The sequence below is a fragment of the Sapajus apella genome, unplaced genomic scaffold, assembly GCF_009761245.1.
Source record: "Sapajus apella isolate SASKATOON/1434 unplaced genomic scaffold, GSC_monkey_1.0 scaffold7, whole genome shotgun sequence".
Classification (NCBI taxonomy): domain Eukaryota; kingdom Metazoa; phylum Chordata; class Mammalia; order Primates; family Cebidae; genus Sapajus; species Sapajus apella.
The window spans coordinates 4,439,777-4,454,243 of NW_022436947.1; the positions used below are offsets into that span (position 1 = coordinate 4,439,777).

A 14,467-nucleotide genomic window follows, 5' to 3' on the forward strand; every position below is an offset into this window, starting at 1 on the left:
AAGGTGGTAGACTTGTATGAGGATACAGTCTGAATGAAGTCTCCAAGTGATTTTCCTTGATGTTCTGGGATGGGAGGTAGGGGAGCGGAGGCAGAGTCTGGCCTCACACTACCTCTGAGTCCTGAATGGGATTCTCTCAGCATCTCCTTTTCACCCTGTTCCTGACTCCTTCCTCCCTGCCCATTTCAGAGGTTTCTGTTATCAAATGGAAATGATTCTCATTTCTTCCTTCATTCTGCTAAGCTGCTTATTCTCTACAGATATCTCTACCCCCGTCTTTTCTGCCAAAGCAAAACTTCCTTTTTGGAAAATTTCTTATTCCTTCTCTAGGAAATGATTCTCTACATCACTCTATTTCTTTATCAATCAGGACTACATTCATTTAGGTGTTTAAATATATATGTATTAAGTTTCTACTTTTTTTTCTTGAGAATATATGAGTTCCTATGAAGAATGAAGGTTTAGTCTTTATTTCCTTTCCCATCAACTGGACGACAATAAAGTATGATCATTAATAAATGTCATTGAAGACTTACTGATACACTGAAGCCTATTCTATTTTAAATTAATATTTTCTGTCTTGGGCATGCTTCAGAAGTAAAAATTTACATATAATCTTTCTTCTAAGACATGATATTGTTTAATGAATTTAGCATAATATAGTGAAAGTTAAGATTTATTTTTCTTTTCTGAAATAAAATGCTTAATTTTTCTATTCTTCCAAGTACTCTCTGTCATATGCTTATATGGGGTAGATTCAAAATTAGTGTTTTAACCTGATTACAAATGCAAATAATCTATATACTTTTCAAATTGTATTTATTTTTTAGTTGTATACTTTTGCTGTATGTGCATTTTGCTGGTATGTCTCTGAACATTGACCTTTGTTAAATTAACTCCTTCTTGACTTTACTTTTGTGCCAATGAGGGAGGGGTGTTTAGCTATTCCTCTTTTCCGTTTAAAAGACCTTTATCTTACGGAGTGGTCAGTTTGCTGCTAGGCACTGAGAAGAAATTTAATGGGCATCCTGATCACTGTATGACTTAGAAGCTTATAATCTTTCTAAGCTTTGCTATGTACTCAACTGTACTTGGCTTCTGACCTTAAACACCATTTTCCATGCAGTCTTGTTGTTTGGCTAAAACCAGTAACCATCCATTACTCTCAGGCCACATCAGACCAGCTTATAGATATCACTGAGTGAAATATGAGTGCACTTGTTCATCTTAAGTTCCTTTCAGAGGTCTTGAAGGACACTGCCAAAACACATCCAGTGAATTCAGGGAAGCTGATCGCAGGAAAAATGCCTGCCTGATGTTGAAGGAAGGGGTATCTGAAGCTGTCCCTCTGCTTCTCTGTAAAAGTCTCAGGAGCAACAGGCCAGCAGCACTTCTCTTTTCTGTGGCACCTTCCTCTCATCTGTGGGGATAATAGGGACTTTGTTTATTAGTTTTTCCATTTCTCTTATCCTCTCAGGATTATAGCTTTATCATTCAAATGCCAGAAATGTAAAACTAAACAAAGTTAGGCAATCTAAATTAAACTCTTTCAACATTGTAGGGATGAAGGACCTTCAAAGTACTAGAATTAAAACAAAAACAAAAACAAAAAAACCTCTTGGATTGCTGCATCAGTTTCCAACACACATTATTACTTCATTCAGACATTAAGAATGGGGAAAGAGTGATACTGTGTACTGTAATTATTTTAGGTTCATGATTAAAATACTTTACATATATGAAAACTCCTCTCTGGATTTTTATGCAAGCTTAATGTTTACCAAACAAAATAGTTAATAGGATTCTATAATATTGGTGTTGAAATGAATTTATATTTTTCTGGTTTTAAGGAGATAGCTGTATATTGCATTAGATGGTGGCACTATATAAAAATATGTTTTCCCATTATATCCTAAGGTGATGGTATTAATTTATTGCAAGAGAAATCATTAATATTGAGTTATAGAGATTTTTCAAGAAGGTATTTTAAGACCCTCTACTGGTCCTTTGTGACTGGCGGCACATATGTTACACAGTGGGCTGAAAGTGACATGCTGTGATTCTGGAAGAGTGTGAGCCCATTGGCCCTGTAACCCATGAGCTTGTTTTCACTAACCCAGTGCTTAAATAAAATTAATTCACCCATGAGGTTTGCTTTAGCACTGATCTAAGGCTTACTGTCAATGTTTCAGGAAGTAACAAGTGTTGTTGCTGATATTTACCTCTGATTTGACTCATAAACATTGCTGATCTAATGAGGTAGTTGCAGTGGTGTTTTGCTGTGTTTGTAGATGAGCCTAATAAACACCATGAAATTCGCAAAGAGATGTGAAGATATTTGTGACTTCAAAATTGATTGCAAGATGTAGCAGGGGTCAGTAAAGTGAGCTCTCTTTCACTCCCTAGAATGCCTCCCTCAATCCAGAGTTTCAAGTGTATTGAAAAGATATAGTATGGATAAAACAAAGAGAAAAAAGTGTCCTCATGCTTATGACTTAATTGCAGAAGTAGAACTTAGATATGTGAAACAATTAAACAATTTCACAACAACAGATAAGCAAATGGGATGCTTTGGAGAGACATCTGGTCCCTGTGCTGTTTATAGCCAATTCCAGTGGTGAAGAAAAGAAGTGGAACTGACTGCTTTTGAAGGGAGCACATCCTGGTCCTCTGGCAGCAAGGTAGAGGTTTTCTGCCAGGAGGGAACACTAGATGGAAGCTGTTTGTTTTTTTTCCAAACAGAAATCTCTTCCATGCTAATAGGAGCTTCAAAAGGATTGCTACAGCAGATGGAAAGAACCCATATATATTCATGCATTTAATTAGCAGGAACTAATTGAATTTGGGGATTAACTCTTGTCATTAGAGAGAAACAAAACCTATTTATGTCTCCTATCTATGGTTACACACTGTAAGGTGGATTTGGCACAGGTGGTGTTTGAATATAAGGCCACTGTAGTATTCAGTGGCCTTTTGATGCCACTGATGTATTAACCCCAGGGAAGATGAGAAGGTAGCCATGTGAGATGTGTGCTCTGTACCATGTTTCAGCAATGGAGGAGCAGCTGGTAGGTAGAGTGTGAGGGGTGTAAACCTAGAATTCAGTGAGTGTTTGACTGAAGGAAGAAAAAGGGGAGGAGATTGGAAGAGTCTCTTCTTTCACATCTGATTTTTTTCCTTTTACTTTTTTTTTGTTTTTTGAGACCGAGTCTTGCTCTGTTGCCCAGACTGGAGTGTAGTGGCATGATCTCAGCTCACTTCAACCTCCACCTCCCTGGTTGAAGCAGTTCTTCTGTCTCAACCTCCTGAGTAGCTGGGACTATAGGCACATGCCATCATGCCCAGCTAATTTTTGTATTTTTCTCAGAGATGGGGTTGTACCATGTTGGTCAGGCTGGTCTCGAACTCCTGACTTCAGGTGATCCACCTGCCTTGGCCTCCCAAAGTACTGGGATTACAGGCGTGAGCCACCACACCTAGGCATATCTGATTATTAATGAGAGATTAGGGACAGACTCGCCTAAGACAGAATTTTTAATTCAATCCAACAAGCACTAGTTGTCTGCCTAGACTTCCCCCTGCTTCTTTTTTCTTTCTGCTCCAAAAAGCTGTTCCTGCAGAAAAGCAGTTTTCAGCTTTTTTAATTTTTCTGCCAAGATACTCATGACACAAACCAGATGACATTGTATGCATAATACATTCCCATAAGTGACCCAGGTAACAAGACTGTTGGTCATATCCCTTCCCCAGCACTAACAAGTCAACACTAGCCCTCCAACTCAAAGCACATCACAATTCAAGTGTGTGCTGTGACAGTTTGTACTTCTCAAAAATAGCCATGGCATTTTCTCCCTTCTACACACTCATCTTGAAATGTGACTCTGTTGCTCTTTCCATTGAAATGGGAGGCCTGTGCTCTCTCTCTCCTTGAATATGGGCAAATGTGGGACTTCAGCAGGAATAATACCTTGGGATTTCCAAGGCAAGGTGAGTTAATCACTGGGCTCTCTTGGGATGGATGCGTTTGGAACCCAGCTAGCATCTTATGAGGAAAACCAGGCAGCACATGGGAAGCCCAGGAATCCCACATGAGAGGAACCGAGGCACCCAGCTGAAGCCAGTACCCAGTTACTAGCCATGTGCCTCATCATATTGAAGGTGGATCTTTCAGCTCTTAGTGGAGCAGCTCCAACTGCTGCCAGGTATAAGAAAGACAGCCTGTCGCTGCAGAGCCCTGCCCCAAATGCAGATTTTTCAGCAAAAGAAATAATTGGGTTTTAAGCCATGTATTTTGCTATGTGATAATAGATAGTTGACAGAGCTGCGTGTCATTAGAAGAATAATCTTAAATCTGTTAATATGTTATTTAAAAACCTTCAGTACTTTAACTTTTATTACAACAAATAATTTGTCACATATCTTTTTACTGGTTGTGAAAAAGTCCTCTAGGCCTAGATTAAAATGCAGGGGTCTTTAGAAATAGATGTAATTCCTTCTTTTCTTCACCTCAACTTGGGCTTATCTGGTATGGCTATGTAGAATAATATTAATTACAGTCATTTTTCTTGAGGTGCTTCCCATTTATGCCTCATTAGCATAAACCACCGTGGTCGTCCATACCAGTGTGTTAGATTACCTTTGCTATGTTTGACGATTATACTAAATTTCATTTTTGTGAGCTAAGCCTTCACAGTTTGTTGCTCATGTACCATGGCTGGCTGCTCACAAGGTAGAAAAATTGGACAGGATGTTTTTGATAAGGTAAATACAGGAAAAGCTATGCAGAAATACGTATCTCGGAGAGTGAGCTATTTGGGCAGCTATGGTATAAGCTATCTGGTAGCCATGCAAGAAGTAATGGATTGAATAAAGGCAAACTATGAAGACTCCAGTATGATCCGATCAAGAGACTTATATGTGTAGCATTTGCCATGGATTGTGTCTCTGTCGGCATACACAAAAAGTTGGGACTTAAAACTAAATTTACTTTAACTTCATTTTGTATGTCATGCATTCATGAAACTTTTCCTGGGGGTTATTATTTTCATTTTCGGCTATGCTGCTCCAAGCTAAACACATGAAAAACAGCATCATATGGTGGAAGAAACTCAGACCTGGGGAAGGGAGGCAGCAAGTAAATGAAACAAGGGTCCTTTGTCTTTCAACTGGACTGCTAATTAATCTGTGTGTTCCTGCAAAGGTCAGTTCAGATCTCAAGCCCTAATTTACTCATCTATGAAATGAAAGGTTAGACTAAGACCAAACACAGCTCTTGATGGTAGAGTATTACTACTTTTCAAGAAATAGTTTAGGGTTGTGACTCTTGCTTTGCACATGAAAATATTTAGGAGTAAAAGTTCACAGAACCTGGCAAAGCTAGGTATATTTATGATTCTCAATGAATCAACTGATGTTTTTCCCTACATCTCTACAAGCTATTCTTTGTTTAGCAGTTTTTTTATATTTACTTTTATCTTTTTCTTCTATGATTTTGGAAAAAAAGAGTTAGATGACTGCTATTATGGGCGGGCAACAAACAATTTGGTAATAGGATATTATTTTTAAAACTAAAAAAAATGAACGATTAAACTTAAAAAATAGATATAAGTGCTCAGAGTTGTGATTCTATTTTGCAGTCAAATGCTCTACCACTGGGCTGCACACGCAGAGTTGTGATTCTATTTTGTATGTAACAATGTCATTATTTCAGTTGCTTCATTGAGAATCACAAACATATATATGACTTTGCCAAGTTCTGCATACTTTGTATTCCCCAATATTTTCTTCTGCACAGCAATAATTACAACCTTAAGCCATCCCTTCAAAAGTAGTCACATGCCAAATTCTACCTTAGTCTAAAATAATCTTTTTCTGTGTGATGGGGCTAAAAACATCAGTACTCCCTGCTGCTCTCTGCAGATGACCAGGTACCATGATGGTTAGATTCTCTGTGCCTTGAGCTTATTTGCAAAGCAGAGCCTCAAAAGAACTGCTTTTCATTTTTCCATGGATAGAATTGGAGCTTGGTAAATTAACTTGCCCGAAGTCGTGCAGTTAGTGGCACTCACAGGACTTAAACCCAGGCAGTCTGAATGTGGACTCAATTATGGTATATGACTTCCTAATAATAAGCCAGATTTTGTTTTGTACTTCTTGCCAAAATGTAAGCTCCATGATAAAGTTTGTTTTGTACATTGCTGCCTTCTTACCACCTTCTTATGGTCCTCGCATGGTGGGAACAGATGAGCGTCTTAGTCTGTTTCTGCTGCTAGGACAAAATATCTTAGATTGGATCATGTGTAAATAACAGAAATTTATTTCTCATGGTTCTGGTTTCTGGGAAGACCAAGATCAGTGTGCTGGCAAATTTCTCTCTGCTTCAGAGATGGCAACCTCTTGCTGCATCCTCACATAATGGGAAAGCAAAAAGAAATGAAGACTGTGTCCTCACATGGCGGAAGACATGGAAAGGCCAGGCAGCTCTCTAATGGCTTTTTTAGAAGGGCGTTGATATCCTTCATCAAGGTGGAACCTTCGTGACTTAATCATTTCCTAAAAGGCCCCACCGCTTAATACCACAATGAGGATTAAGTTTCAACATGAATATTAGAAGGATACAAACATTCAAATCACAACAACTGTCTTCTCCCTTTCCCGATTCCACACGATAGAAGCCATCTCTTCTTTCCGCACGTGAATGTCTGAGCACATCCAGACTCACAGGAGCATATGAGAGAGGCTGTGGGAAGGAAGAGGGCAGTTCCTTCCTCAAGGTCTTGACTTCTCAGTTCCAGCTTTCTGTCTTGGTATGTGTACTCAACAACAATTTATTTGAAGATACGGCACAGAAGAAAAACCAAACCATTTCTTATGGAATAATGATTCAACTTCTAACCTGTAAAAGTGACCAATTTCTCAGTTCTCTACCCCCTTACATTCCTGTCTTCATAAGTTTCTGTGATTTAATTTTCCAAGAAACTTATTCATATACTTAACAACTTTTATGTCCATTAACAACTTGGCTGTCCTTGCTTCTTTGAATTTTGGAGCATCGTTTCCTTTTTTTGAAGGAGTTTTGAGAAAGGCAAGAAGACAAGCTCCGAGCTCAAGAAATTATGAAGAATAAGTATTGTAATCGTAACAACTCATTATTTGTTTTTAAGCTCAATCCTTCAGAAGGTTATGATCTGGAGTTGAATAATAATAGATTCAGACCCTTTTTATGTGGAGGAAATCTTAAACATCCGTGTTCATAGGAAAGGACATTAATCAGAAGAGAGAAGTGAGCCTTGTTCCTAATAATGTTTGCATAATAGCTACCCTTGGGTGTATTGTGTGACTTAAAATAAATATTCATGCTCTTCACATCCAGTACAATTGGAAATTATTCATATTTATGATTCTGTCATATGATCTTCTAACTATTCAAGGGGACTTCGAACTGGGAGGCTGCTGGAAACCAACAAATATAAATAACAATGCTTGTGACCGATATGGGGTAGAAGTTAAAGAGGCTGTTAATGCTCACTATTGGGAGAAAAGGAGTGGGTAGGAACTTAACTGTTTCTAGAGGGGGAGAAACGGACTCACATTGGCATGCTTAAGGACATTATATGCTCCTCTGGTTTGCTTTTAGCTCTTCAATAGCTTCTCAATCACCAGGAGAATAAAATTTAAATGCCTTATCTTGGTGTCAGACTTGCTCCCTGGAGTTGTTCCTGTGAAGCTCTGGATCTCATTACCTGAGACTACTCTCCACCTCAGATGTGGCAACACAAAGATCTTTACAGATTCCCTCAGACACCATGACTTACCTTTATCTCTTTGTTCACATCCTTCCTTCATCTTGCAAGAATTTTTCAAACCTTCTTTGCTAACTAATCCATGTATCATAGAAGAGTCAGCTTAAACTTCACCTGCTTCAAAAAGCCTTCTATGAACTTTACACCTATTCAAGAGTTTTAGCCAGACTGTCCTACTTTTATTAATTTATATATTTAGTGATCCTTAAATAACCTTTGTCCTGGGGAGTTTTTTCATCTTGCTTTGTTGCTTACATGCACCAAATTTTATAACATAAATGCTTTCGGTTAATTAATTTATTTTTCTTTCCTTTTCTGTCTTTCTCCTTTCTGTGTTTCTCCCTCCTTTTTATCTTTTAAATTCTGAGAAATGTTTCAATACAGATACAGTCTTGATAACATAGACTATGGTTTTTTTGGGTTTGCTTGAGTTTTTTTTTTTTTTTTTTTTTTTTTTACAGGGAGTCTTGCTCTGTCACTCAGGCTAGAGTGCAGTGGCACGATATTGGCTTACTGCAACCTCCACCTCCAGGGTTCAAGAAATTCTCTGCCTCAGCCTCCTGAGTAGCTGAAATTACAGGCACCTGCCATGATGCTCGGCTAATTTTTTTGTATTTTTAGTAGGGATCGGGTTTTACCAACTTGGCCAGGCTGGTCTTGAACTCCTGACCTTGTGATCCACCCTCCTTGGCCTCCCAAAATGCTGGGATTACAGGCATGAGCTACTGCTCCTGGCCAAAAACATAGGCTATCTTTTGAACTTCTCTGTGTTCAATACAAGGCTTTGCGTTAACTGCTCCCTCATGCAACTTTCCTAACCTTATTTCTCGCCTATTAGGGATGTTCTACTTCCATCAGGAGAACATCCTATAGTATCAAAGTCCAGACTCATTTGTCCTCCGGGAGCTGTAATTGTTAATAGAGCTGTCGCTTGATACCTGTGGAGGATTAGTTCCAAGATCCCTTGCAGATGCCAAAAGCTACATATGCTCAAGTCCCTGATCTAAAGTAGCTCCGTATTTGCATGTAACCTATGCACATCCTCTATACTTCAAGTCATCTCCAAATTACTTATAATACCTAATATAATGCAAATGCTATATAAATAGTTGCTACATTGTATTTTTTTAAAATTCATAGTATTTTTTATTGTTGTATCATTATTATTATTTGAATATTTTCGATGTGAGGTTGGTTGAATCTGCAGATATGGAGGGCTGGCTTTACTTTCTACGGCCTCTCCTTCCTTATCCCTTGATGCAGGGCTTATATCTTGGGGTTAAACAAGACATCCTTGGCTCATTTATCTGTGATTCTAATCTGTTGGGTTCTGTATTAACCAAGATATGTCTGCTTAGCTTCACATGCCAATTTTACCCTTATTGGTAGGCTCCTTCTGAAGGTTCATATGTCTTTTTCATGTACTCATGTGCAGTCACAAAGTACTGAAAATTGTGCCTTCTGTTTATATAACGTATCTATTTATAAAACACATTAAAAATTTTATCCTGCTGAGAGGTGAGCAGTGCAGCTGTTAACCTCATTTGCAAATGAGAGAATTGGTTGAAAACAATTGACTAACTTCCAAAATGTATGTGTCCAATAAGTTGTAGCAATTAGAATTAGACTCCAGTTAAGAGTCTCTTTTCACATTACAAACCTGACAACAGTGTTTTTCTCACTATCTGTAGGCCTTGCAGAGCCTCGCAGAGTTCTGTGCATGGTGAACTCTCTCAGGGCACTGGACAGAGGTTCTCATGGCGGTCTCTTCTATGACGCTGATTTGGGCCACTATACCCCAAGAGATTTACTTTAAACTCCACTGTGGATATTTATAAAAGCAAGAGTGAGACACCATGTTTTCATAGGTTTTTTTTTGACACACAACACTTTATTAATCCCCTTTCTCTCATTTTCATCTCTCTTCTCCTTTCTCTCTTTGCTTTCTTTTCAGTCAGTTCAACAATTAATTGGTGTGCACCTACAATGTGCACAGCATTATGCTAGGGCTCCGAGGGGAACGCCAAGAGGATGTTGCTTATAGCTTGTTATGGAGAGGAGCTTTTCTTCTCTCTTCTCTGTTCTCCATGTTTCTCCATTCTTTTCTTCTTCCTACCTTCTGTTTCCTCCGATGCTCAAGTAGCCCTCATTATTTCTGTAAATTTCTAAGCCTTCAGCTTTGGTCAAAGGGAAGGCACTCAGTCCAGGGCCAGTGAGTGAGTTTCACATGCTTATGGTGCTTTGCATCTGCTCACCCAGGACTCATAAATATGCAATATAAAAGCTTTGGGGGTTTTGCTCAGTGAAAGCCGGGGACTCCATGTAATTTAATGCATGATACAGCACTTTTGGCTAACTCTATATGAGAGACTACTCAAATAAGGATAAAATATCACTTTGCAAAAATACATTTAAATTATTTTTCTTCTAAAACTTTGTGACTTTAAAGCCTTAAAATCTATTTTTTGAAAGTCAAAAAATAACAGATGTTGGCGAGGCTGTAGAGAAAAGGGAATGCTTATACACTGCTGTTAGAAATTTAAATTAGTTTAGCCACTGTGGAAAGCAGTTTGGAGGTTTCTCAAAGAACTTAAAGCAGAACTACCATTCGACCCAGCATTCCCATTACTGGGTATATACCTAAAGGAAAATTAATCATCCTACCAAAAAGACACATGTACTCACTGTTCATCTTAGTATTATTTAGGATAGTAGACACATGGAATCAACACAGTGCCTATCAGCAATGGAGAAGATAAAGAAAATGTGGTACATATACACCGTGGAATACTACACGGATATAAAAAATAATGAAATCATGTCCTTCGTAACAATGTGGGTGTAGCTGAAGACCATTATCCTAAGTGAACTAATGCAGAAACAGAAAACCAAGTATTGCATGTTCTTACTTGTAAGTGGGAGCTAAAGTTTGGGTACTCATGGACATAAAGATGGGAACAGTAGACACTGAGAACTCCAGAAGGAGAGGGGGATGGGGATAAAGGCTGAAAACTTCCTGTTAAGTACTATGTTCACTCTCTGGGTGATGGGATCAATAGAAGTTCAAACCTCAGCATTTTGCAATATATCCTTATAACAAACCAGCACATGCACCCCCTGAATCTAAAATAAAAATGAAAAATTTAATAGATATATGTAATTATAAAATCAAGATATTTATTTCTCTAAAAGGACCATTTCCAACCTGATGCAAATAGTTTCCTTTAGGAACCATAATTGTCATTGGACACTCATATGTTATTTTTCCCTTTTGTCATATTTTCTCACTCATTCATGCATTCATTCATTTTGTGACAGAGCCTCACTGTGTCACCCAGGCTGGAGAGTGGTGGCACATCTCAGCTCACTGCAACCTCTGCCTCCTGGGTTCAAGTGATTTTCCTGCCTCAGCCTCCCAAGTAGCTGGTATTACAGGTGTGCACCACCACACCAGCTAATTTTTGTATTTTTAGTAGAGATGGGGTCTCACCATGTTGGCCAAGCTGGTCTTGAACTCCTGACCTCAAAGGATCCACCTGCCTCGACCTCCCAAAGTGTTGGGATTACAGGCTCGAGCCACTGCACCCAGCCTCTCACTCCTTTTCTATACCCCACATGAGAATGAGATGCATGAATCATTAGATATGTCTGTTTTTTTCCCTAAGGCTACATATTATTTATTTATTTTTTTAAATTGCATTTTAGGTTTTGGGGTACATGTGAAGAACATGCAAGATTGTTGCATAGGTACACACGTGGCAGTGTGATTTGCTAAGGCTACATATTCTTAAAAGTAGTTTAAGTTACCTATTACCTTTAGCCTTTTTTTTTTTTTAATAAGAATCATCAGTAAATTAATTGCCAAACACATGGTTGTTTTCTCGAGAACACAATTAAAATAGACTTAATTCCTCTTTGCTGTCTCCAGTACTCTTAATATTCCTAGCAATAGGTATTTATCATAAAACACAAAAGGACTAGTGACTGCTTAAATCCCAAGAGAGCAAAGTAGAAGGAACTAGAAGAAGGAAGCAAGTGCAATCGTGATTAGGCACCTACTCCGTATCCGTGGCTGGGTTAGGAACAGTCACAGGACTTCATGCACCCTTGTAACTAGCCTACTAAGTTTAAACTTTCTCTTTTACAAATGTGGAAACTGAGATTCAGAGGGGTTAAATGATTTGCCCAGTGTCCTACTGCTTAAAGTTGACATTTGAACCCAATATGTGTGACTCCAATGTTTTAAATATTTACTGTAATATGTGTGCCTCCAATGTTTTAAATATTTACTGTAAGAAGACTGGAGGGGGGCACACATGGGTTCTGGAAGGATGCATGAAATGGGTACCTGGGTGGAGAAGGGCCTCAGTCTGCTTGACCAAGATATTTTCCTTCCCTAATTCCTACCCCAAATGTAGACTACTTGTCCAAAATATGGATCCAACTTTGTGATATTTTAACAAAAGGGTCTTCTACTAATGAGACATCTTTCTTTTGTCTTTCACAGCAATTTTGCAGGCAGTAATAGCTGGTGATCTTATGAAGGTAAGATATCTTTCTACCAAATCTCTGGTGACTCCTTAAGAACTTTAAGTCAACATAATTCCTCACGAAATTTCTATGTTCCCATCTATCATGTATCATCCCAGTGCCTGCACTGGCTGAGTGGAAGCAGTAGGAAGTTCTTTTGAGAACTGAGCAAAGAGGTGTTCAAGAGCATCAGGGCACTTGCCTCAGTTACTTAAAATGAACTGCATGTCCCAGGATGCAGTGTGCACAGTACCAGGAATTCCTACTCTCTAAAAGCTGACATTTGAAGAATTTAAAGATTTCCTTTCAGGCAGGTATTGAAATGAATGTATCTGTAAGAATTACCTGGACAACACTCAGAAATACATTCTTCAGGCCAGAGATTAATCTTTCCTTGTTATGGTTTTATACTTTGGGGATGATAGCCAAACAAGGACCCTCAGTGTGATCCACCTGGAATAGTTTAATTTGTGCTTGTGTTTTCTGGTGAATTTTGTTCAGAAAGAAGGAAGCAGTCACCACTGCCCTGAGGGTGAATGTAAAAATCTGACGTCAGACTTTCTGAGTTCAGATCTTGGCTCTGTCATTCACTGTCTGTGTGATTTTGTGTAATTATTTTATTCTCTCTTTGCCTTAGTTTCTTCATCAGTAAAATGGAATACTGTTAGCTCTCTCTTTGGCTTGTCATGAGGAGCAAAAGTAATAATGCATATCAAGGTCTCAGAACTGTTCCTATTCCATGTAAGGGGCTCTAAAATGTTAGCTATTTTATTAATATTCTGATAGTGTCGATCTGCATTTTTAAATAGCTACACATGATGGAAATACAAATATTTGTTATATAATATAACATCATCTATGAATATTCTAAAGCTGTGTTTGGTCCCACATCATTTTCAGGCATTAGGCCCATGACTGCCCACATGCCCCTGCATACCCCCTGCTGGAACTGATCTGCGTTATAATAATGACAGCTGCCTGGAGGCAGAGGCTACGCCTGACTCCTCAGCCTGTGGAGTAAGGTGCCATTGCAGATCAAGGAACCAATGGCCCTAAGAGAAAGCTGAAAAGTCCTACCCCCAGACATAACTTTTTTGTGGGGCACATCTGTTGGACAAACTGAAGGGCACCAGTGCTACATTTTTCAAAAGGTTACTAGAAAGAAAACAAATGGTAAAAATGTTGCAAACATCTTGATCAACTGCCTTCTTTAGGTACGTAATCCTGAAAATGGTACCTGTGCCACCGCACAAATCATAGTGCACCATTGCACTAGATTGCAATTTATTACACTATGTTGATGAGTTCAGTGCCGTTTCTTACCAGTGGGATTAAGCCCATACCTCCTGTACTCCATGCAAGGCCTTCTATTAGGTTTTGTGGGAAATAAAGGCATGAATAAAATTGATTCCTGCCCTTGAGGGGTGGGGAGTTTCTACAGCAGAAAGTTTTGCAAAGCACTGTACATTTGAGACCCTTCCATTTTATTTTCCGCATGCTCTTAGTTTAGGTAACTGATTTCCCAGGACCCTGAGTTTATTATCACACTTTTCTTCATACTTTTAAATAGAGAATCATTTGCAATGTGGGAAATCACTATATCCAGCTGGTTGTCTTATTATAGGTTGGTGCAAAAGTAATTCATTTTTTTTGTCATTTCAGTGACAGAAACTGCAAGCATTTTTGTACCATTCTAATTCATTTTCTGTTATAATTCTTTCCTAAATGACTAAAACATGACTTAATAACACCTTATTTACTGAGAGATGGAATATTTACTGAGGGCTGAAGGTTTTCCTTTTTCTTTCTTACATATTTTCTTTAATTTCCCTTCTCAAATATTAGTGCCCTCTTTCTTTCTCTTCTCTACCTTCTTTTGCTTCTTTCTCCTGAGTAGAAAGCACAGTATTTATTAAATATTAACTGGGGTACATGCATTTGTGTTTGCACGAGAGAGCGAGAGGAAGAGAAGGAGAGCGAGAGATAGAGACTAGAGAACACAACATCTCTGGAGCCGCCCTCGTATGAAGACTGTCACAAATAGCTCCTGGACAACTGGGCTGTGAAAAATGCCCATGGAGCAACTTCATGTTCGTGGTGTCAGGAAACAGCACAGGAAGGCAGGATCAAGGCAG

General features: G+C 38.7%; 1 protein-coding gene across 13 annotated transcripts in view; it reads left to right on the forward strand.

Annotated features, from left to right (window-relative positions):
• The window catches only part of DGKI (diacylglycerol kinase iota), a 445,403-nt gene that overhangs the window by 409,985 nt on the left and 20,951 nt on the right, over nt 1-14,467 (forward strand). For all 13 annotated transcript variants that reach the window (XM_032275881.1, XM_032275878.1, XM_032275879.1 and 10 more), the window contains one exon: nt 12,310-12,347. In XM_032275881.1, the coding sequence (XP_032131772.1) occupies nt 12,310-12,347 (38 nt within the window). The remainder of the gene's footprint in view (nt 1-12,309; nt 12,348-14,467) is intronic.